At 36.0% G+C, this 24,207-nt stretch overlaps 2 protein-coding genes across 5 annotated transcripts in view; both read left to right on the forward strand.

Moving 5' to 3' along the window:
* Positions 1-337: 337 nt before the first annotated feature.
* fwe (calcium channel flower) lies at positions 338-14,054 on the forward strand. 3 transcript variants are annotated; one of them, XM_019047847.2, is made up of 7 exons: positions 338-505; positions 2,338-2,458; positions 3,301-3,382; positions 4,036-4,161; positions 4,715-4,822; positions 6,645-6,780; positions 9,286-14,054. In XM_019047847.2, exons 1-6 carry the CDS (start codon positions 503-505, stop codon positions 6,754-6,756), a joined length of 552 nt encoding a protein of 183 aa, XP_018903392.2. In that variant the 5' UTR covers positions 338-502; the 3' UTR covers positions 6,757-6,780; positions 9,286-14,054. The 3 variants fall into 3 exon arrangements, with proteins under 3 accessions (XP_018903392.2, XP_018903390.2, XP_072161383.1); XM_019047845.2 differs by lacking the exon at positions 6,645-6,780 and having other exon boundaries at positions 341-505; XM_072305282.1 differs by lacking the exons at positions 338-505; positions 6,645-6,780 and adding an exon at positions 603-625.
* An 8,334-nt stretch (positions 14,055-22,388) lies between these two features.
* LOC109034592 (uncharacterized) overlaps positions 22,389-24,207 on the forward strand; it is a 63,594-nt gene continuing 61,775 nt past the window's right edge. The window contains exon 1 of one of the 2 annotated variants that reach the window (XM_072305440.1): positions 22,389-22,740. The gene's annotated coding sequence lies outside the window, so the exon portion shown is untranslated. The remainder of the gene's footprint in view (positions 22,741-24,207) is intronic. The other variant, XR_011900683.1, reaches the window with a different exon arrangement.

Genomic DNA, 24,207 nt, shown 5'->3' on the forward strand with positions numbered 1-24,207 from the left:
TATGCTATAATCTAGAGGCGACACTCCTCATACATTTATATGTAATGAACGTCGTGTGGGATCAAGATGTACTTTCTCGATCATGATTGAGCATAGCAAGTGTTCAATCTTCAAATTTAGGGCCATCAAGAGGCCGAAATAATAGCATAAAATGCGATCAAATGATGAAACGGGTCTGAAAGATTCAGCGCGGTTTCAAAATACAATCTATAATAATTAGTAACTCTTATTCATGTAGCTATGAAGCTGAAGCTGCACCGTTGCTATGCGTGTAATCTAACTCCCATTTACTCCCCTGTGATGAGACCCCGCCAAGGACCATGACCGTGCGTAGTCTGTACACTGCACAATCTATGCTAAAACTTGTTTTCATCGGTCATCCATCCAAGCGGGGGGTGAATTGATTTCTGCTCGTAAATTTTTTTCAGCTTCCTGAAAGACAATATTCATAGAATATTTAAAGTTCCTTTCATCTCAAAACTTCCCTCCATCATCAGCAGTTATGGTAAGTAAACCTGCTCAACGAATATCCATGTTTTCCATTCCCTCTTATCTATGCGTGTGGCTTCGTGATAACGCCTAAACAGTGTGTGGATTGGCATTGGATCCATAAGTTCAAGAATCGGTAACGTGTAATTTCCTCCCCCACAAAAGTCGTCACACCCGATTCATAATTTAATTATTTCAATTTTTCAAAACCTAGAAAAGTATTCGCTAGCCTTTAGACTAATTAAATAGATGTAATCTGTCTTGTTATCCAAGAGTTAGGAATACTTATCACTATACCTTCTTTTCTACTTCGCCTTAGAATGTAGCGTTATTCCCTATGGCTGTATCTTTTCCTATTCTTCTCTTTGCCATGTCCTTTCAACACATCCGTACACTGTGAAGTTGCTCTCATTGAGTTCTGTGCTTCTTCACGCATCTTAATAATCCTGTAAAGTCTGTTTCATAACTTTACTGTACCCTATCAGCTGTCATACATCGGAGTTAGGGCTGTTCTATCGTTTGTTGGTAAGCTACCGAAAAAGTTACGATAAGAGCGCTCTTGCCGATAGCGATCAGAGTTTTTGGAGCTGGCGAAAATAAGCTGTTGCCATGTGTACATCTATATCATGCGCCGCCGCGCCAGGCAATCTGATAAACCGACACAAGGGGCAACAATGCATTGAGTGCGAGCTCTCAAAAATGCGATAAAGCCGGCTGTTGTCGATATCATCACCACTGTCGGTACTGCCGCCTGTTTCAATAAGAGACAATATCGAAAGAGTTCCGGCAAGAATTCGTTTGAACACCCCTAATTGGAGTTGAATGATCTTACACTATCGGAATTGTACCCAACATCCTACACATTTACCATGGACAGTGTAGTGGAGGAACCTTATGATTTTGTTGCAGGGATCATAAATTTTGGCTCTTTATTTTCAAAGAATACTAGGTGATTATTATATCTTGGCGAAACAGAACAGAATCTGGAACCATCCAGAATCCATCTGGGAACAGAAGAAATCCTACCTATACCTATACCTCAAAACAGAAGAATAAAGTTTTCATCACATTTCAAGTTAAGGCTGTTGTTTTTACCCTGCTAACTTATCACGAGGAAATTTTACACCTATAAAACTTGCTATGTCACTTACATACCTATGAAGTTTCTATTTTCAAGTTCCATACAAGCCACACTAGGTTGTTGTCTAAGGACGAAGGTTGAATCCTAAAATAATCTTGTTTAACTCAAGGCTTGAACAATTGTAGAGTCTGGCACTTGTACAAGACTAGCTGTCCTCGGTCAAGCACTGAAAATAAACACAAAAATCCAGAAGGCAGATCTTCATCTGCACTCTAAAAGTATGTTACTTTATTTAGCATGGATTCTACATCTTTGGTCCTTTGTACTTTCACCTTCTCATCTGTAATCCAATTGATTATAATTTGATTAAATAATTACTCAGGGGTGCAGAATATTTGAAGTTTCCCCATTTTCACGCACCCACCTGCCGGCTTTCCACATTTTTCTCCTTGGTTTTCCACAAAATTTCCCACCAATTTAAAAAAAAATGACCTTTTTTTCTGCTTTTCGTTGACGTTCAACTACTGACCCTTCAAAATGTTCCCTCCTTTGGGGGCTGTTCCACATTTCCACGCGCCGGGGTGGGCACATGATCAAGCATTTTCTGCACCCCTGTAATATCTAATCATCTTCCTTATAAGTACTTAAGTGGATTTTGTGAAATGTAAATTCTTATATGGTAACCAACAATCGTTTTTTCCTCAGACAAGACAAGTGTGATCATTAGTTTACTCACAAAGTTCTCACTAATTTTTTTCCATTTTCAGTCGTTTGCAGAAAAAATTGGATCTTTGATGCAAAGACCCAATGAGGATCTCGTTGATAAAGATGAAGTCCCAACTTGGATGAAGTATGCTGGTCGAGGATTAGGCACAGTTGGTGGTGGATGTAAGTATCAAAATTTTTAGTAAGTATTGTGTTTTTCTCAAATCCCCGACAGGAGGGCTAGACCCAAAATTGAGGTCTCAGAAACTTGCAGCTCAACTGCCTATAGATTGATTCAAATGTGACATCATTGTAATACAGAGAGATCAACAATTATACGGTAGATATATAGGGTTACGACATGTTGATTTGGTGACACCATTCAGTGATTAGAGGTATCATAATTTTTCTGCAACCATTGCTTTCATTGGAATACCTATTTAATTTTAACGATGTAGCAAAATTGTTTTGATGGCATTGCCACGAGGCAAGTGGATCTTGAAATGGCTGCCGATGGATTTCTGCTAATGAATTTGTTGATTGATAATTCGAGTTCCCTTAATAGAGCCCTAATCTTCCACTATCATTTTGACAGCAGCTGGAAACTTCCATTTTCTTGACACTGATAATTACTGAACCCTTGACTTCCTGTAAGCTGTTGAGTCTTGTGTAGAAATATTTTTTCCTTAACAACATCGAACAAGATGGAAACTTTCATACAACTTTTTTCATGCTAAAAATCGAATGATACCACCATTCATTAAATGTTTAAGAGCTTTTTAAGACAAAGGCTCCAAATCAGCTCAAAGAAAGGAATCGTCTAATTATCTGTTTCTAAATTGAAAAAAAAAAAAAAAATTCTTTGAAGAGTGATTTGTTGCACTAAAAATATCTTGAAACCAACTGGAAATCAAAGTCCAATAAGTGAAACTCTACAATAATTTGAATAGCTTGATGCCAAAGCTTATAAAATTGATCACTCAAGAAATGAAACTCACAATATACCGCATTTTTTGATGTTTCAGTTGCAATTTTCCTCGGACTATGGACCTGCCTTGGCATCCTTCTTGCAGATGTTCAATGTCTACTAGGTGGCATGTGGCAGATGTAAGTTTAATGCTTTTTTTTCACATCCCTTGCAGCATCTTGTTGTCCTCTTTCTTGTACTAAGTCAAATATGAATTAGAGGAAGTAAAGAAAATAAGAAATTTTTGGCAATAATACTTAGAGCCCTGTCCAACGCGAAGTATACGAGGAAAGACCTAGAGCAAATTGGACGACTGTGACTCTTGTCGTCTGTTTTACAGTATTGACCTCTCCTTTTTAGTGAGTCTCAAGTATCTCTTATTGATTCATATGCCAACCTCCAGTGCTTAAAACCGATTCAAAAATTTTTTAATGGCTGTTTTGCTGAAGCATTTTTTTTTTTTGCCTTGCATCGTTTTTCTAGTGATTTTATTCATTCAACATGTTTCACGCTGCTGTAATCTTTCAACAAGAATGACATCGACAAACAAAAGAATGAATTTTCATTTTATATTTGATGAAACCCTACCTAAAACCTGGGAAATGACTCAAAGCTTTTTAAGTAAAGGCTATGAAAAAAAGAGGCTAAATGAGTTTTATGTAAATTTGTAGGTAATACCAGACTTGCATGCTAATGACTACTGAGTTGTAACAGTAAGCCAATTAAAAATTTCCAATCCAAACCAAAATTTTGTCGAGAGACTGTTTTCAATTCCTTTCGTTTATGTTAACAGTTTGGCAGGTTTTGCAACCATTGTCATTGAAGCCCCGTGTTGCTGTGTTTTCCTAGACCATGTACAAACAATAAGTGACAAAGTTGATAAAAGACCCTATTGGAACAGAGCCGCATTCTACATGGTGTAAGTTAATTCCTCTCTTGTTGTATATCTTCTTGTTTGTTGTTCATTCCCTCTTAAAGAAGTCGTGTTACTTATTATCAGATAAATTCTCAGTATTCTATTTAGCCGTAATACAGAAAAGAGCAGCTAGTACACTCAGGTGTGAACCCCAATAATATTTTTTAACGTGCCGTTCCAGAATTTCTCTCCTCTTCCTATGCTTCTTCCTAATCTACAATCTTTTTATCTTTTTGTACGTAGGCTCTGTGATAGTTGTCAAGTTTTCAGTTTTACCAAACTGTATATTTTTTCTGTATGACATTTTACTTGTCATCTTTTTCAACTCATTCCTTTGATCTGGTTGTAGTATGTAATTACTAATTTTGATTGGACGGAGATCGACCTGTATCTTAAATAAGTGTGCCTCTCGAATGTATGTTATTATGTACCTAGGTAATGGCCCAGCAATATTTTTTATGGAATCATTGTCTTCACTTTATTTTTTTCTATTCTCTCTGCCATTTTTTATGGAGTTAAACGAGGTACCCATAATGACCTTTCTTTCAATTTTCAGAATTGGTATTCCTGCTATTTTCATGTGTCCTGGACTTTCTACACTAATGGGTAGTGGTTTAATTTTTGGAACCGGAATTGTATACGGAATGATGGCTCTTGGAAAAAAGTGAGTATAAGTTAAATTTCACATCTTATTTTTTTTTTTTTCCTATCAAGTGTTATATGGAATGATCCCACTGTCTTTAATTGCTTCCAAGAATGACGGACTAACTATGCATATCTAACACATATTCGAAAGGAAACTTTAAATTAATAACAAAATATGCTTCTTCATGTTGCTGACAGTGCTCCCAAATAAAATAAATTGTAATGCAAGAAGCAGTTTAGAGACAAGTTACTTTAAAAAACATGATTTGATCATGACAACTTTTCAAAAGCTTTGAGAAAACTCAGACTGTCAATTCTCATTGAAGCATGGACATAATCATTAGTTAAAAAAACTTTTGTCTCCAGTAATGTATTACAAATGTTTATTCTGAAGGCATAATCACAACTATCTAGCTTGTGTGATCACAAACACGTACAGAGCCCTTTCGGACACAGGAAAAAAAGAAAGTAGATAAAGAAGTAAAATAAAAATGGCTTTACCAATTTAAATTGACTTTTGGAGCTCTCCTAGTTAAAAATATACACCATTTTCCAAATTAAATTTGTGAACTTGGCTCCTTCAATATCATAAACTTCATAACTTGAGCAATTTTCATCCAACAAGCTTGAAATGGGCCTGTTGCAAACTTTTGCTGGAGCAAAAATGAGAGTTGTTTCTCATAGATAATGTCTCAAAAATCATGATGAGCGCATCGGCAAATTCTGAAATGCACTCATTACGTCACAATCCGCATAAGGAATTGCCGGTTTTTTTGAGCTTCCCGCTTCAAAACCAATACTACGGCACAGGTGAACATTTTGTTAGAGGAGTCGTTTCGTAGTTGGCAATACTCCTTATGGCTGATGCCAATTCCGCCAAAACACGTGTAACGGAACGAGATAACACCTGACCAGGATAAGACCAGATAACAAACAGCATGTTTACGTTCATATTTTCCTCGCCCACCTTAATTAACCTTGATCTCTTCTCGAACTTCGCACGGAACTGCGGAAGCGTCGGCTATGATGAGTATTGCCGACGACGGAACGACTCAAACAAAATGTTCACCTGTGCCGTCATATCGTTTTTGAAGCGGGAAACTCAAAAAACCGCAAATTTCTCTTGCAGATTGTGAAGTTATGAGTGCATTTCAGATTTTGCTGATGCGCTCATCATGATTTTTGAGGTATAATCTATAAGAAATAACTCTTATTTTTGCTGTAGGAAAAGTTAGCAACAGGCCCATTTGGCAGGGATTTGAGAAAGACATTGAACTTTATTCTTATTCCCCTCCCAGATTTTTCTTTTATCAAGTATAACAATTAGAGAGTACCTCGTTTGTTACCCCAGGAAGCTAATAATCAGGTAAATGGGTAGCAACTAGGTAATAAGCAAGGTGGGAAGCAAAAATAAAACAAATTTTGACCCCTTTAAAGAATTTAAATCTTTTATACCACTACAATTCAATCATCTTTTCAATGTCAATACATGCTAATTTTTTCAGATTTTCAAAGTTGTTAGAAGGAGAACCCCTTCTTATCTCTCTTATTAAGTATGTCGGTCTACCCTATTCGTTGAATAGGCATCTTACTAACAATATTTGTACCTCTGTCAAACTCTTTGGGCAAAAATGACCAAATAATTAAAAAAGAGCCAACTTTAAAAATGAATCAATTTTGTCATTCTTCCTTTCTAAATTTGTTTAAAAAAAAAACGAAAAACAAATGTATGATATGATCAAATGATGAGTTTTGGTAATCATAAGAAAAAACTATCATGTTTAACAAATCATGTATTTTTAAGTGCAGACAACTATAATAATTTTTAATAAATTACACAGAGGAACTCGTGCTGACATGGCTGCTGTTGCCTCTCCGACTTCTGTCGTTCCACCCTCTAGTGATCACCATTCCACTTTAATGGAAGATCCTGACGTGTGGCGTCCAACATAAGAATCTCATTAACACATCTGAAAGGCAATAATATATTAACATTTGCATTTGCACACCTATGTTGCATTTTCTTTTCCGTATTTACCTTTTTTTAGGTGAATTGCATCTGCTTGTTGTAAAAAACTGTCAATATTAGAATTCTTATTTTCCTGTAAAATTTGTAGTTGATAATAATAGATAATTTAGATGATCTTATTTATGTCATACCTTCTGAAGTATTCTGTACTTTGCCGTGAGATTCCCCATTTTCATTTGTGGGAATTTGGGAATCAAATTATGGGAGAAGTATTTTTTCATTTAGTCCAGTTCATTTAACTGATCAACTGCTGAAGCATGGAGTATCATTTTTAGTTATCAAAAATCACTCAACTGCTTCAGTAATTTCATTTTTACTCATTATTTGAATAAACCTTCGAACTTGCTCTATCCACTCAGTAATATTCAGTTTTGGGCCCTTTCCTGCCTAATTTTACAGTAATTACCAAAGTCAACTGAGACTTTCAAGGAATGTTACGATGCAATATGAAGGTAAAAAAAAAAAAAAAAAAAAAAAAAAAAAAAAAAAAAAAAAAAAAAACACGTTTTGCCTCAGTTTTAGAATCCTAGTAAAAATTCAGCAGTATAAAAAATGAAGCTGTATCAAAGTTAGGCACAATCAGATCATGTTTATGAGATGTACATTTTATTCTCGATCTTTAAATTGAAGGAAACAAGCAAATCTAATGCCTTGAGACAATTTTCAAAAAAGTAATCTCTCTGAGTTTTTGCGTGCCTAATCGTAAATTTTGCCATGAGAATGAGACTAAAGGTCAAATAACTAGAAATTGTTGGGGTCATGAGATTTCTTGCACCTCTGCCCTGAGTAAAAAAAAAAGTAGTAATTGTATTTTTATGGTAAAATAATTTTAAGAAAAATATGGACTAGTGCTCTTAGTGAAAATTGTAAGGTAGGTGTACATAGTATTCAAAATGCAACCTGATCGGACCATTTTTAGAGATGGGCATCCCTTAATTTTATATCAAAGCTGTAAACTTCTACTGCTGGTGACTCACTAATCATGAAAATTCCAATTTTCACATTGTAAATTGAGTCCCTAAAAATGCATAAAACTTTTGAGCACTCTAATTCTTTTTTTATAATAGAAAAATAGGCCTGAAGATTTCATCCTTGAAGAAAATAATGTTTCCTGGGCTGGGATGAGGGGGGGGGGGGGGGGCGAAAAATTTCTGAGAAGAAATTATAAAATACAGATAAAAAAGTACAGTTTGATTTCATCATATCATCTTGATTTACTGTCCTCGTCGAGTTTTTCTCCTGAACTTAGTCAAACATCTATGTCTTTAAATGCTTGCACCTTGTCTCTTTACATTGCCTTTGAACATCACAAATGTTGATGCCCAACTACCATTTGCTTACATGCATGTTAATTTTTTTGAGAAGGTACATAGTTGTTCGGTGAATTTGCATACACACAGTACAATGTCATTGTAGTATTTATTACGTCTCTCTTTGCGTACCCAAAATGCCTTGCCTGTCTCTAAGTTTTTATCTCCCTCCAAAAGTTATGGTCTAAATTGCTCTTTTGATAAATTGTGCATGCATTCTATCAGGTAATAAAGGTTGTCCATAATATTTGCTCACTGAAAAGGCTATGGGAACAGCATCTATTTAGTTTTGGACTTAATAGAATTTAATTTTCTATACTTTTGAAGGCATTTTTTTCATTTATCACTTTAAATATTTTAATTTTATCGAGGAGAATCATGTTCTTGTCAATTGGAATATTGCCAATTATGGGATTGTGTGATTGTAAATCAAGCTCAGAAGACCCCCATGATAACCTTGATGATCCTCTGTCTTTTTTTTCTATATCTTTAAAAGAAATTAACTCGCTCTAAGTGTTTTTTTTTTCTTTCTTTTCTTTTTTAAAAAAGATTTTTAAAGAATTGAACGTCCTTTGAAGCTCGTTGTTGTAAGGAGCTGTATCACCAACATTGAATGAAGGCCTTGTGAATTTTTAATAAAACATTTTTAACTGACAATATTTTAGATTGAATCTATTAGTATCACTAAGGAAGCATTCATTTCACTGCAAAATTACCAAAAATTGCAGATAATTGTACAATTATCACTCAACTTATTATCGAAGATCCCCAATAAACTGCTGATCAAAGAAGTAAGAAAAAAATCGGGGAAAAGGTACAGTAAGGAGCCCTTGGTAAACATATCAGCAAGTTGATTCGATTTTGTGCATTAGATTTATTCACAAGTTCTTTGTAATGAGTTTCACTGCACTCTATCCTGTATTTGTTTCTATCTAATGTATCACCTGTGCCCCCTTTTGCCAAAAAATCTACACTTTATTCTAATTGCATTTGATATTAATCATTTTCTAAATGAAAGAGTTTAACCATGATGAGAATGATATGTACAATACACTTTACCTTTTCAACTTTTTGCAACCATGCACCCCCATGTATACCTGTGTTGTTCTTTAATTCATTTGCTCTTCTTCTCTTCACTTGCAGAGCATCAGCAGAGGAAATGAGGAATGCAGCATCCGCCATTACGCCCCCTAGCAATTTACCTCATCAACAGTACCCAACAGGAGGAGTGCCAATCGGTTCTCGAGCAAATTTAGTCGATAGTGCACAACCTATTGGTTCATCTAATCGCTTTGATAGTGGTGTTTGACAACTCTCCATAGATCCTAGGTATTTGTTAAAAAGAGTTGTCTTAGCAACTAAAATTTTCCCAAGAAATCGTTGAAGGTCAAAAAAGTGTCAAATTGTTGATTGATATTACATTCTCCTCTCATCTTGCGTGCCTCAGCAAGACAGTTGAGTACAAAACCTTATAGATGTATGAAACTCTCAAATGATGAAATGTGTAAAAATTAGTCAGATACTAAAAAATCTTGTTGCTTGTTATATAATATATCTTTTAAGCCGCTTATCATAATCTTTTCCTCCATCTTATGTGAAATTGTTTTTATTTCTCTCTTGTTCTAGTTAAAGCCCATTCACCCATGTTGTAATATGCCATTTCAAGCAAATATACCGTTTACCACAATATTATATCCAATTCAATGGCAGTTAGGATCATAATTTTTCATGTTACAGTTGAAAAATCAACATTTTAATTGCAAGAGTAGTGAAGAAGAACAAATTTCAAGTAATTTTTTTTTCAAGTAATTTTTCAAAATCACGAGGAAAAAACTTTTCTACCCACAGCTATTAAACTTTCCAGGTTCATTATTAATGTAGCAGGGTACTTTACCTTGATATTTTGTAAAATTGTATTAGGCAAAGAGTCAAGCAAGGAACAAACTCAATTAAAATTGAGGAAGTAGATTTACTTCCTCAATTTTAATTTTGATGATTATCAATGTGACAGCTAATTTCAACCATTTTTATCATTGAAAAACCATCTTGTTTTCCCAATTTTTTACTTAGATTATTGTTTGAGTTTACTATTGCATCAGTTCAACCTCATGCTTTTTTGTAAAATGATTTTTTTGTTTAATGCTAAATCTCTTCAGATTTTTCTACTCACTCGGATAGATTGTTAAAGCGAACATACCAGAAAATTCAACTAATTAGCACTATTCAGCAGCTCAATACATCCTTGAGTATAAAATTGTATCAAATAAAAAGCTAATGCAGCAGTCAATGATTGGCCTCTAAGCTTTTGTATTTTCTGAAAACTAGTTGTTACATTTTGGCTCGTTCAGCTAAGTACCTCATGGCTTTTATGATCCCAAGATGAGTTTTTACATCAACAACTGGCATGGTCACAACCTATTTTCTTCATCATCTAAGTTTATATTTTCTTTTTCTCATCCATTTTTTATGCAGAAACATTTATTCAGCTGTCACCAAAGGGCAAACAAGTATTACCTTTGTCCAAATTGATTATTTTAGGATAACACAATACAGCAGTTAGAGACAGAATAAATTTATTTCAATGAAATCGAAGGCTAATGTGAATTTTGTTGAATTTTTTTGGACATCTTGTCATCTACCTGTTTTAATGAAAATGTGTTTTATTGTATCATTGTATCATGTTATGCTTTTCTCTTTTTTTTTCTTGGTCCGTCTGTGAAATAATTAGTATTTAAATTAAGGACCTGTCGTTCTTTAGAGTTGCTTACTTTAATTATGCAGTTTAAGAATATTTAAGGCGATAGGTGATTTTCGAATAAAGTCCTCGATTTTTAGGTTGAGCAGTGCTTGAAGATGCATTTCATGATAAAATATGTGATAAATAAATTTCTAACCGAATGCTATTGGTGACAAACAATGGTAAAATAATGTGTATCAATGCTGAAAAGATGTCTCTTATATTTTAAGTAATATCCTGCCACTCAGGAAGGGTGTCATCAACCGCATTTCTCATTACATCCTAATCTAAAGATGTTGACCACACCTTCTCTGAGATAAAGCTGATTTTGTCTTTTGAAAGCTATTGCAATATCTTTATTTTTTTCCTCATGAATTTTCCTCAACTCTCCAATTATTCAGTTGATTTAATAAGGTCTAAAAGATTATTTAAGTGTACAAAACTCCTAATTTGTGCATCTTTCATCCGCAACATGAGATTTAATTGTATAGGCTACTTTATACTACTATCCATTTTTTCCATAGGAATTGGATTAATTATCAAAGTTTGTAGGGTTCTGTCAAACACCTAGATAATGTTTTGAATGTGTCTAAAAGTTTCAAAGAGAGCTCAAGAGCACACCATTGACCGTAGTTTTGTAGTATAGCTTTTTTGCATTTCTGTATAAGCTATGCTGTGCAATAGTTCTTATCTCTCACAGAACTCACATTTCCCAGAGTTGAGTGGATAATTTTGAGTTTATTTACAACTCACTGGGCAAGACTTTTTCATCTCTGGATCCATGACAGCTAAAGTAATAGAGACTCATATTAGCTAAGAGAATCCATCAGCTACTTGTATATGGGGTACGTTTTTGTAGATTTTGGGCTCCTGAAAGCTAACTGCTAAACATCACATCACCAGTTAAGGAGCATAGTCTTTAAATTTTTTTTGAAGAAAAACATTTTACATCCAGTAAAACAGCAAATCCTAATTTTTTCCATATCTAAGTAAGAATGTAGGGAAAGTTTTAATCCACCTTCGTTCTGAAGATGTTGAGCCTGTAATAAGTTAATTTAAATAATTGTCCCATCTTATTGAGATGTAAGACGTAGTTACACCAGTGTTTTCTATGAATCCTTCATTGCAGCATGAATGTTATTCTGATTAAAAGTTATTTTTGTCCATGCGTTTAATGAGTTGTGCAAGTGAGCCCTCTAAACAGTCATTGTTCAAGCTCTGACGCACAGATTTAATGGATGAAATCTCATTCAAGTTACAGCAGAGGATAATAATTTCTTAAATTTGCAATTAATGAGTCATCAATGTATTCTTTCATTTTTACTTAATGTAAGTATGTATTAACCAATCACACTTTTTTGTGTGCACGTTGCATTTAAATGATATCAAGCTTGCTTAAAATTGATATTTCATACAGCATTGTAACCCCCTTCCTGTCCCATTCCTCCAATCAAGAGATGTTGAATTCATTATTGATTGAACTACGCTCCTTGGAGCTCCTAATTTCTTCACTATCAGTGTTATACCTGGAGGTCATCTTCAAAATGAGAAATTATCACCATTCTCCCTTGCCTTTCATTTGTTTTACACATTTGTCCAAACCATCTGGACCTTTAGGAAACAAGGCTTTAACTGAGAGTATTTTGCCCTCCAGCTTTACATTTTTGTTCTAGTGCCGATTAAGTGCACTCATCATGTATTCCTCTTGTCATCCTTTCGTTTTGAATTGTTGCATCCCTTATCTAAGAAAAAAATCTTGCTTTTTTGTCAAAAATAGTTCAACTTCTCCACATAAGTATACAGTTATACTCAACTCATAAACTTTAGTTCCCTCTCAGAATATTTTATGAACAAGATACTGCTTTCTTCCAAATTAAGAAACAATATTTTTTACTCTCATCGCTGATGTATCCAATCCAAATTTGAAGATACATATCTCCTCAAAATCCCAATATCATGCATCCTAAATCTATTGAAGAATTCCTTATTTTTATAGCCCCTACTTGTCGATCAATCAATTTTACATTCCAAATTCATTTATCAATTTTTAGGACTTTCTAACCTTGTTCAAATTTTAATCTGATGTCTTTTTGAGGACTATTTTTTTCCTTATTTTACCTTGTCCCTATTCTCATTCCTTATCTGGTTAGTTCTGATCTTAATTTCTAGCGTAATTTGAGATCAATTTCATCAATTAATGTTCTTTCTTAAATGGGAACTGCCTGCAGTAAAACAAGTGCATATTATAATAAGTAAATTTGTGCAAAAAAAAAAAAAAAAAAAAAAAAAAAAAAAAAAAAAAAAAAAAAAAAAAAAAAAAAAAATGTAAGATGTTAGTCCGTTGAAGGGCTGAGATTAATTTATCATTCTTCTCTTCCTTTTCTCCTATCATCAATTCATCAATTAGATTCTTTCTTAAGTGTATTTCTTTAGTAGGTACTTAATTTATTTTAATCAACTCAGTGAACAGAGTGGAATTGTTACAAAGACTGTTAATTTACTTATGCTCTATTTTTGCCCCTTGTCGTTCACTGAAATTCTCTCAAGATTTATCAGTCTCCAGTTAAGAGAAAACTGTAGCTAAGAAAGGTACCTCAATAAAGCTGTGTTAACATTTTAAAGCTTGTGTGGAAAGCTATTATAAATTTCCCTTGGGTTTTAAAGTAAAAAATGTTCATCCATTCATCAGTTGATCTCAGTTGAAAGTGCATTCTCAAATCCTCTTTTCTCTTACCATCTGTATATTTCACTACAATGTTTTTAAAATTCAAAGCCACCTTTTTTCCAGCTCCAATAATTTTTTTTTTTTTTGCTCCAAGCAATATTTTTTTATAAAAACTAAAATTTTGTTAGGTAAAGCTTTCAGAGTTTCACGACAAGTCCATTTTCTCTAATCTTGTGAACATTATCTTCTACATCAATGTTCTCTGAATTTTTCTAATCAATACTGTGAAAAACTGGCGATTTTGCTGTTTTGTATTTACATGTTATATCATCTTGAAGATCTATTGTTACTGTTAACAATTAATTTTAAATATTACAATTACGTATGTAGGGATTTCTCTCAATATGACTATAATTTATTTCTAGTATTATAACTCTGCTGTGTTTTTAGTCATGTATTGTTTTACTTGTAACCGTCTAATTCGTGAAAATAAATGTATATAGCATCTGACCACTGGACTTATCTGTTCAAATATGAGACCCTTGCATGCACACTAAAATTCCCTCTCATTCAGCATTAAAGATGAAGTTTACTGACCTAAGTAGCCTCCATTTTTAATCTTCAATTTTTCCATGGTCATTTTAATATGAGGTTCCATTCTCAAATGATGGACTCCTTCCTCTGGAAATATGTTGATCGTGGCTAGAAAAGTCTCTAAAATCCCTGTAATGTGCAATACTTCTCTAGAAAAGGTTTCAGCCAAATTAAATGCCTGCGAACTTTCAACTTTTCAGTCTCATATAGAAGCAAACAGCACAGTCCCTTCTTAAATGGATAGTGGTGCGTGAAAGCAACAAATGTCTTTTAGGCTTTTGTCCTCTGCGGCATTAAATTGCATCAAAGGAACACATGGCTCCAGGAGTGGATAACGTGCCAAAGCTCCTAACTAAAGTTATAAAAATTGAAACTTCATCCGTTCCTACCCCTAAGAACGCCGCACTATGTCGAGTTTTTCTTAGCAATTGGTGATGGATTCGTGCAGCAAAGGGTGCACCCTTTACGGACAAACAAGACCACAGCGTACACCCAAGCACCAACCATATGAAGCACTACAAGTCCAAATCTACTAGAATGAAGATCCGTAGCTATTTGCAAATTAATTTCACAACTTTTTCATCATCTACAGTTAAAGAAAACAGTGAAAATACCGCTATAATAATGGTCAGCCACCGCTATTCATAAAAAGATTTGGTGTTTTGAAAAACTAGAGTCAAAGTCGTGATCAGAGCTCCAGAAAATTTCAAGCCATATAGTTTCAATGAAAAAATCTATTCATAGGCTGTTTGAACTTGAATCGGTCGCCAAGCGTGATTTGCAGAGCAACTTTTCGTGCTTAAAAGATCCCTTCCTAGTATAAATTAAGAGTTGAAGGCACTCTATAATACTCTATCATTTTGGATCCTCGCAGTACAGCCCGCCGCGCCGCGCTGCGGGAGAAGCGGCGCGTGCTGGAGATCCAAAACGCCTTCAATTCCGTGCGTATGCAACACGGACATCCATAGAGTTAGAAATTAGAATAGTTGCATCCAGGTGTTTGCAATTTTTTTTTTTTTTTTTTTTACTTAGGTATCAACTTGATTTCAGCGTTCCCTATCGTGCCGATGAGGTACCTACTTATACTACCATTCATTCTCATCGTGGAATCGTCAAATCTCCAAAAATGCATTGATTGTTTTTATGTATTACGACGATGCCGGTCCTTGGAATCGTCAAAAATGTAGGTATCTGAGCAAGATCGGTAGTTTCGTTTAACGTAAGTGCATGAACGAGTCCTCCTTTATTTCGATCAACCCCCCCCCCCCCCCCCCTTTAGACAAATACTTTTGATGTTCAAGTGCGAAATTTTCAACGAACATTTCTCGAGACTGGCCCACAGATGTAGTTCCTCGCATTAAATCCTAGCTAGTGAAGGCGTTAACAAAAAATCATAAGTACCTATGATTCTATAAATCCTTTATTTAAGGATTTTGCGCTTTTTGGATGAGTCTCGACTCTTCTTAGCGCTATTGGGTTATGCATCTCTCACTTTTAGAGTTTGCGCTTTTGGGTAGTGCCTACCTTATGACACCACCAGTAAACTTTAAGTTCACATCGAGAGGAAAAAGTGAGCTCTATAGAGCTCATTTTTTCGAATGGTGTTCTCAAAGACTAGTTTAGGCAAAATGAATAAAATTTTGAATTTTTTAAAAAAAATTCACTCAACTCTCTCTCTTTCATGCTATTTTTAAATATTAGAAGTCGGCAAACAATTACATTTACGCGAAGCACTGAGAGAAGATAGGGAAGGCAGTGCTTTCTTGCTTGCATGGACATCACGCCACTGAAGCAAACCGTCCTCAGTCAGTATTACATGTGACGAACTTCATATGAATTTATAACGCCTGGATACAACTATTCGGACTCCACGGATGTCCGGGTTGCATAAGTACGACGTTGATGAAGGCGTTTGGTGTATCTCCAGCACGCACCGCTTCACTCGCAGCGCGGCGGTCTATAATGCGAGGATCCAAAATGATAAAACGCCTTCTATTCTTAGTTTATACTACGAAGATACCGTCTTAAACACGAAAAGTTGCTCTACAAAAATCACGTTTAGCACATCGCTACCTATATCAAAACTGAAGCAAGGAAGATACCAGGATATTAAAGTATTTTCCCACCTGACACGACAGAAATCTATGTGCCAAAACTTTGACTTCTTAGTCCTTGAGGTCCCTCTCTTCCTAGACGGTAGCAACTGCCGATTTGTAAATTTAACTCTAACATAAACCTATCTCTTAGAAGAATTCTCCTCTTAGAACTGTCTCTTTTCCAATACTAGCGTATAAAGAACTTGCATGCATCTAAAGCTGTTTGAATTTCATGTTTAAGAAGAAACCAGGGCCGGATTTACTTACTTGCCGCCCCCTTCTCATTCGTTTTGAAACATCAATAAAAACCATCAAGTGAACGTGCCGGAGGGGGAGGGGTGCATAAAATGCGTTTACCCGTGTTGGACACATTTTTTGGGAAAGCCCTGTTCAACACTACTAGCAATTGTTCACGGAACTTGGCGCGAAAGTTAAGTTCCGTAAACATATCTCTGTGTGGATAAGGCCTTCCATTTATATGAAATGAACGAAAAAATTATGAAAGAACAAACATAATGGTTTGATAATTTTCCTTCCACCGCCGCGCGCGCACTGTGTTTGGCGCAATGTGTGAAGTATTCCTACAGTCTTTTATGCGCTCTGTGTTTCACACCGACCGCTACTGCACGCACAGAGACAAGAGACCCTCCACTGGCCTCCTAGCGACAGGTGGAACCTTTTACTTACGGGGTTTCAACAATTCCTTATGGACAGTTATTAGGGAGTAACAGTAATCACCCTAATTTCGGCTGTTGACCTACTTCCTTCTTACATGGTCCATGATGAGCTTCGGGTGACGTCTGCGTATGGGCCAAACAAGGTTCCCAAACGTCGGCCATTTTCGGCTTGTTTGTAAAACGAAACTGCCAACGCGTTGTTAAACATCAACCATGTAGGTAAGTCAACAGCAGAATGTTGAAGTCCCGAAAGTAAAAGCTTCGACATTGGCCAAGATACTAGTGGAGAGTCTCTATTTGCACGCACTGTGTTGGACGCACTACGTGAAGTATTCATGCAGTCTTGTAGGCGCTATGCGCATTCGGGCATCTTGGAATTTTTTGATGACTAGATGACGTAGGTGGGTACAGCGACGTTTAGCTAAATATGAAAAACGGACTAAAATGTCCGATTTTTTTACTTAAATCAACTCATTATATAATTTCAAGCACTTTTTATAGAATGACTTTTTTCCTTAGATTACACCATTTCCAAGAAAATCGACAAGGATAAAAACGTCGCTGTACCCACCTACGTCATCAAGTCATCAAAAAATTCCAAGATGCCCGAAATGCAAACACCTCCTTTTTTTTCCTATGCGCTATGCGTTTCATGCCGCCCGCTGCTGACTGCAGCGAGCGCACTGTCTTTGACGCAATGTGTGAAGTATTCATGCAGTCTTGTAGGCGCTAATATACCTATGTTACATGCCGACCGCCGCACAGTGCGGCACTCCGTGGACAAAAATCGAAAAAGTCATCAAAAATTTTTTTTTGAAAACGCACAATTTTTCTTGATATTCATGGTGAGGAACGTTTTTCTGACAAGGAATGATAGTTTATTTGTGATTTTCATTCGTAGATCACCATGGATAAGCGGGAAAAGTTGAAGGAAAAATCTCGGGAATGAACTTCCCCATTGAAAACATATGGGGAAAAGACAAAAAACTTAAAATGACTTTTCTCGAGAAATACTCAAAATACTCCTAGATGTTAACATTTTCTTATTCCTTATGTATCCTACTTTGATCGTGCCAAAGGGTTTTCCTATGTTGCTGCTAATATCTTTGTTATAAGAAGTTAAAGTTTGGGTATTTGACGTTGATTTTACATTGCTAACATAGGGCTGATTCGAGGTTGCCAACTTTAGATGGACTTTTCTCGAGAAATACGCAAAATACTCCTGGACGTTAACATTTTCTTATTCCTTAGGTATCATACTTTGACCGTGCCAAAGGATTTTCCTATGTTGCTGCTAATAATTTTTTTATAAGAACTTTAAATTTGAGTAATAAGTGCATACGTGGATTTTACATGGGTAGCATAGGGCTTATTGGAGGTTGCCAACTTCAAATGGACTTTTCTCGAGAAATACGCAAAATATCCTGAGATATTAGCATTTTCTTATTCCTTATATGTCCTAGAATGACTGTGCCAAAGGATTTTCCTATGTTGCTGCTACTTTCTTTGTTATTTGAAGTTAAGTGTTATGTTTTCAACCTAAAATGCATCAATTTTTGAAGGCGGCAACATAGTATGGGTTTTCCCATGCGGGAATTCCCAAATCCCACTGGACAGCGTTCATGGTAAACAAAACAAAACATATCTTGTGTTTTGTTCGTCTCGCTTATCAATAGATACAATCGTATTTAGCCAATTTAGCTCAAATCATGTGCATGTGCCGAAGTAAATTCGCTCAGATTTAGCGAGAAAATTGTGATCCATTTCGTTCAGTTAACCGGAAGTGAAACATAGAATAGCTAGCTCTAGAAATGTGTGTCTTGGGTGCAAATAAGTACTTGGAGATTCGTGGATTTCGTTGTTCATTCTTAACCATGGTAACAAATATTTACACCTTCTTATTCAAATGTATAAAGCTTCCAGACAAAGTGCGGATTTCTACCTTTACCCGGCAGAATGTATGATTTTCAATGTTCTCACTCTCAGTGAATTGAATGACCTGATATCTCAGGCCCCAAACGTTTTCCTCCCATAATTGAATGAAGTAAGGTTTCTCTATTGTTCAGGTAAAGTCTGCCTTTACAATTTACCTCCTTTCAGCAAGTGGAATTTCTTGATTAGTGAGTATTGACTGTTACGCTGAGGTCAGATAGTGCGGAACGTTAACAGTATAACCTCTAATTCTCATGAAAGCAAGATCCATTGCTCAATTCAATAGTAGCTGTAAAATTATTTAAACAAATGGCATGATCACATATTGTGCTTCAGCTTTGTTTAAAAATTTAGCAGTGATAATTCATCTATACCTACTTATCGTCACATTGAATACTGTGCGCGTTAATCAAGTCATGTTCGGTGCTTACCATCCTATACAGTTCTTAATCGTTCCTTAGTTTTTGAATCTCATAAAAGGCTGTGCTCCTGCTCGTTTTCAATCATTATGAGAATGAGTGAAATACTCCTGAATGTGGTGTGTGACTAAATACTTACTCTTGAGTATTTTTCCTTCTGGTTTGTCCTCAGGACACTTGCGTGGTGAGTTTCATTTTCTTTCTACTCAATAGAAAATTTATTTCCTCCTTTATATTTGAGCAAATCAGGGCCTGCATTTTGTTTCATTCAGGACCCTTAATTAGGAAGTTAGGTGTTTTAGTTTCCAATTTCTGCATTCTTAAAATTACCATTATTTCCTGCATATTCGTATCATGATGCCAACCATTATCAGTCTAGTCACGAATATATTCTCCTTGATGATTTGAGAGGGATTCTGTCATAATATGTCATGCCAAGATTTGACCCGTATTAAGTTAAAACTCATTTGCGCTGCAGCACCAATCCTATGATGTCATAATTTCTCATGTAGAATCAGCATTGCCCAAAGCGCAGAATGCTTAAGCGCATACGCAGAGGTTAAGAAAGTGCCTCCACGATGCTACATCACTAATTAATGGATTTAATTACCTACTCCTGCCACTGACTATACTTTGGCGTCAAATTAAGGGAAATATATTTCAGGCTGTTATTTCAGGCTGCATTCATTTGGCCAAAAACAACCGTTTTGGGAGATGGCATGTGTGCAGGTCACTTGGTTTGCAGTGTTCTTCATACAAGTCAGTGATGATTAGTGTGCTTTTGATTCATTTTAATGAATCATGCAGGTATGTGTATTTAGAAATCTGTAGAGGAACCAACTGTGACTTTGCTCATTCTATGATAAAGATCAAGATGGTATCTTTGGGGCATGGAATTATTATCCCTACAAAAATACAAAATAAATATTTAGTTATTTTTCACCCAACTTCAGTTTTCCTCATGAAGAATGAACAAATTGAAATCTTGTGGCTCATAATACTTACCTTATCCGTTTTATTCCAATTTTTCGTTACTTAATGAGGAGATTTTTTTTTTTTTTTTTTTTTTTTTTTTTTTTTTTTTTTTTACTACCATACTGCTTTTAAAGCCATAACTTAAGTCCCAGAGAATTTTAGGTTGTAGAATTGGATTCCACGGGAAAAATTACATGGGAATTGACACCTCAAAGACCTGCATCCGTACAATTCAAATTTTGCATTATTGAGAGGATCATTTTGAGGTTTTTTGGCATCCATCTTGTATTTGAAGCCAAAATTTCAGTCCTAGAGAATTTTAGTTCGCAGAATTGGGTTCTATGGGAGAAATTACATACGAATTGATACCTGAAGGACCTGCATCCGTAGAATTCAAATTTTGCATTATTAAGAGGATCACTTTTAGCTTAGGTACTTGGCAGCCATCTTACTTTGGAGCCAAAATTTCAGTGTTAGAGAATTTTTGGCTTCAGAATCGGATTTTACGGGAGAATTTACAAAAGAATTAATACCTAAAAGACCTACATCCGAACAATTCAAAATTTGTATTATTGAGAGGATTATTTTGAGGTTTTTTGGCAGCCATCTTGTTTTTGAAGCCAAAATTTCAGTTCTAGGGAATTTTAGGTTGTAGAATTGGATTCTACGGGAAAAATTACATAGGAATTGACACCTCAAAGACCTGCATCCGTACAATTCAAATTTTGCATTATTGAGAGGATAATTTTGAGGGTTTTTCGGCAGCCATCTTGTTTTTGAGGCCAAAATTCCAATCATAGAGAATTTTTGGCTTCAGAATCGGATTCTGCGGCAAAAATTACTTCAGAATCAGCATTTTCTCGGGCCAATAATCCTTTTTTCATCGTTGTAACGATTTTTGTCCACATCGTCCATAAGCATGCCGCACTGTGCGCCGCGCCGCGCCGAGGACTTCTCCTATTCATATCAAATTCTCGTCATCATTGCTTTCTGCCTGCACCGCGCCGTTCCAGGCCATATTAATTCCGTGTTCGGTTTCTCTCTTAGTCTGAACTCGACTAATTAAAGGTACTGTCTATTATATCACAGAAAGACGACAAAAGAAGAGATATACTCTCGGGAAATGAGAGATTTTGCCACCTTTTCTCATTTGTAGTTTTTTTCTGAATCCGATTTTTCTTTGTACCTACCTACATTTAAAACAAGTGCATTTACCGCCATGGGCCGCGGTCCATGTGGCCACCTCCTAAATCCGGCCCTGGAGGAAAGTACTGAGTACCTAAACTGAGCATATGAGATTATTCTTGGTTTCTATACCTAACTAACGATTATTAGAGAAGTTATGACTAAAATTATCTAATCTGCTTAAATACGTGTGTTCAAACGGGAAATGCCGCCCGATGACGTCACAAGGCGACAGTTTTCTCACTTATATGAATCTATTTCTCGACTATCTCCCATTTCGAACGAGAATAATGGAAAAGACTGCGAACGCAGCTCATCAAGCATTTTATTCAGATAAAGCAATAACATGTTTTGTGCAAATTCTCCATTAGAAAAAAATGAGGGGTTGGGGGAGGAGGCCGAGGCCGACCTACGCTTCTCAAGGGTCTAATCGTATTGAACAGCTTCATAATTAAGATCACAACTTTTCTAAAGGGCCTGAAACCCCCTCGGCCCTCCCCCACCCGAATCCCTTACTCACAATCGGGTATCCCTTTTTCCTGTGGACGGTCGCAAATGAGTTTCAAAAAAGAAGTGATGAGGCGACAGATGCGTACGCTGAAGAGGGATCAACGTGCGGCAGCGGTTGTGATAAATATATCACCTGTGTACCCGTTCGAATGAAGGTCTTGCCCGCAGCTTGCGCCGCGCACCGGCCCACAGTGGATCGAGTCAATCAGAAAAGTCGGACATCAAATTTTTGACCTGAACCGCAAATTTTGATGTTTAATTTGCCACATTTTAAACTTTATTAGATGCCGCTAGAAGAAAAATTCACGAGGAAATCAATGGAGCCACATTTAGAATTTCAAAATTTGGTATAAACGCAGTTATAAGCGTTTAAAGTTTCTAAAATTTGTCCGACCTCTCCTATTGACTCGACCCACCGTGCGGTCGCGGCATGGCATGGCAGCAGCTTCTGCAAGCGCATGGACCACCGAGCCATGCCAAGTTACAGTTCGCTGCAACCTCAGTTCCCTCTCGTAGGCCGTAGCGTACCTATTTCAGGTAACGCTGCTCAAGACGCGCCGATAAAACCTCCAGATACGTTAACTTTAACAGTCCAGTGTAATCCGTGCTGCTCGTACCTTTCGGCTTCAGTGAAAAATAATCCCTTTTGTTTTACTCACAAAGTCTTACAGAAAGTGATTTTATATTTCCTCAGTGCCGTTGACCATATTTTACAATTGTGTCCACCGTTAAGTTTATGCTGCTGCTAAGTTCTTTTGGATTAATTTACCTGCGCTGACGCTTTCATTCTATCTCTTCCTTTAAACATGTGAGTGCTACATAATTGCTCAATACCTCCTTTATCACTGTCTATTTGCATATTGATTTCCTTATGTTTACCTATCCGTTTGGAATACCTACCACAAAAACAGAATCTCCTGTTACCTAATTTATGTTGTTTTTAGGTTTTAGGGAGGAATCTTGCTTAAAAGTGAAAATTCTGGAGAATCACTTAAGAGGAAAGCTCAAATCCAAATATCTGCTATCCCGACCGGTAAAAATTCCAATCGATCGCAGATTTGAAGATGGATAGAAGGGGGAGAATAAACGAATAAATAAAGTCACTATAGGTACCCTAAAGGAGCAAATTAAATCAATCGATACCTATTGAATTCTGAAAGATCATAAAAATTAATTTTTGCAGAAAACTCCTGTTTGATGACATGATCGAAGTACAACGTTGGCATGAAGTTTACAGAAAATGACCAAAAATTTAATGTGTATTTCAATACAAAAATTACCTTTTTAGGTAATTCCACGAGAATAACTTAACCGTTACCGAAATTAAACTAATAAATGCAATGTAACACAAACTAAGCAGAACTTACTCCACACACTTTTATGGACATTAGACCGAGTTTAACAGAAACGCACTTACAATAATTAGTTGCGTATTTTTGGATGAGTATGTTTTTATCGGCGACTGATTCTTCAGTAAATGTCTAAGAGTTTTGATATGGTTACGTAAAAATCATTTAGATTATAGGTATACCTTCGCACGATTCGACCACTTTCAACGTTGCTGAAGCACTACCTACGCTTTCCACTCGTGGCAAATTCGGCCGTCCTATCACAGCGGCAAAGCTACCTATTAATTTTTCACCGCGTTAACTTTCAATTTTTATCTTCGATCTGGAAGAGAAAATGTTTTTACCTTACGGAAAAAGCTCCCTCCATAATGAGACATTTTTCAAAAAAAAAAATAAATAAATAAAAAGGTAAATAAATTAAAATAAAATAAAAATATCGTATATCCAGCTTAGAGAGGTGCAGCAGTTTAGAGTGAAAGGAGCCTATGGATGATCTCCAACAATTGATCTCAGGGTTGGTTAAGTTATGGGTTTTTTCGGTTGAGGGGAAAGTTTTCCAGATGCTTTATAGAATGAAAGGATTTTATTGTATGTGTGACGTCTCCTGATTTAAACAATAAGTAATTATTTTAAACAGCGGCCGGCACAGCGTCAATTTTTTCTCCTCGTGTACTTTTTTTTACTATCACACGAGTTCAAGATGATCACACACCTAACTAAGGACAGTCATTTTCACGTGAACTAGTTTTTTGACAATGAGGCTGTCTAAAAATTACGTAACGACATTTTTCCAATTTTTTTATCCCCATCCACCTGACGTAACGTAATTGTAACGCTGGTTCCGACACCATTTTCCGCGCCACCCTCTCGCTCTTTTATACCAAAAAACCCATTGAAATTAATATTCTCATCAAAAAGGGAAGGAC

Source organism: Bemisia tabaci, chromosome 1, assembly GCF_918797505.1.
Source record: "Bemisia tabaci chromosome 1, PGI_BMITA_v3".
NCBI lineage: Eukaryota > Metazoa > Arthropoda > Insecta > Hemiptera > Aleyrodidae > Bemisia > Bemisia tabaci.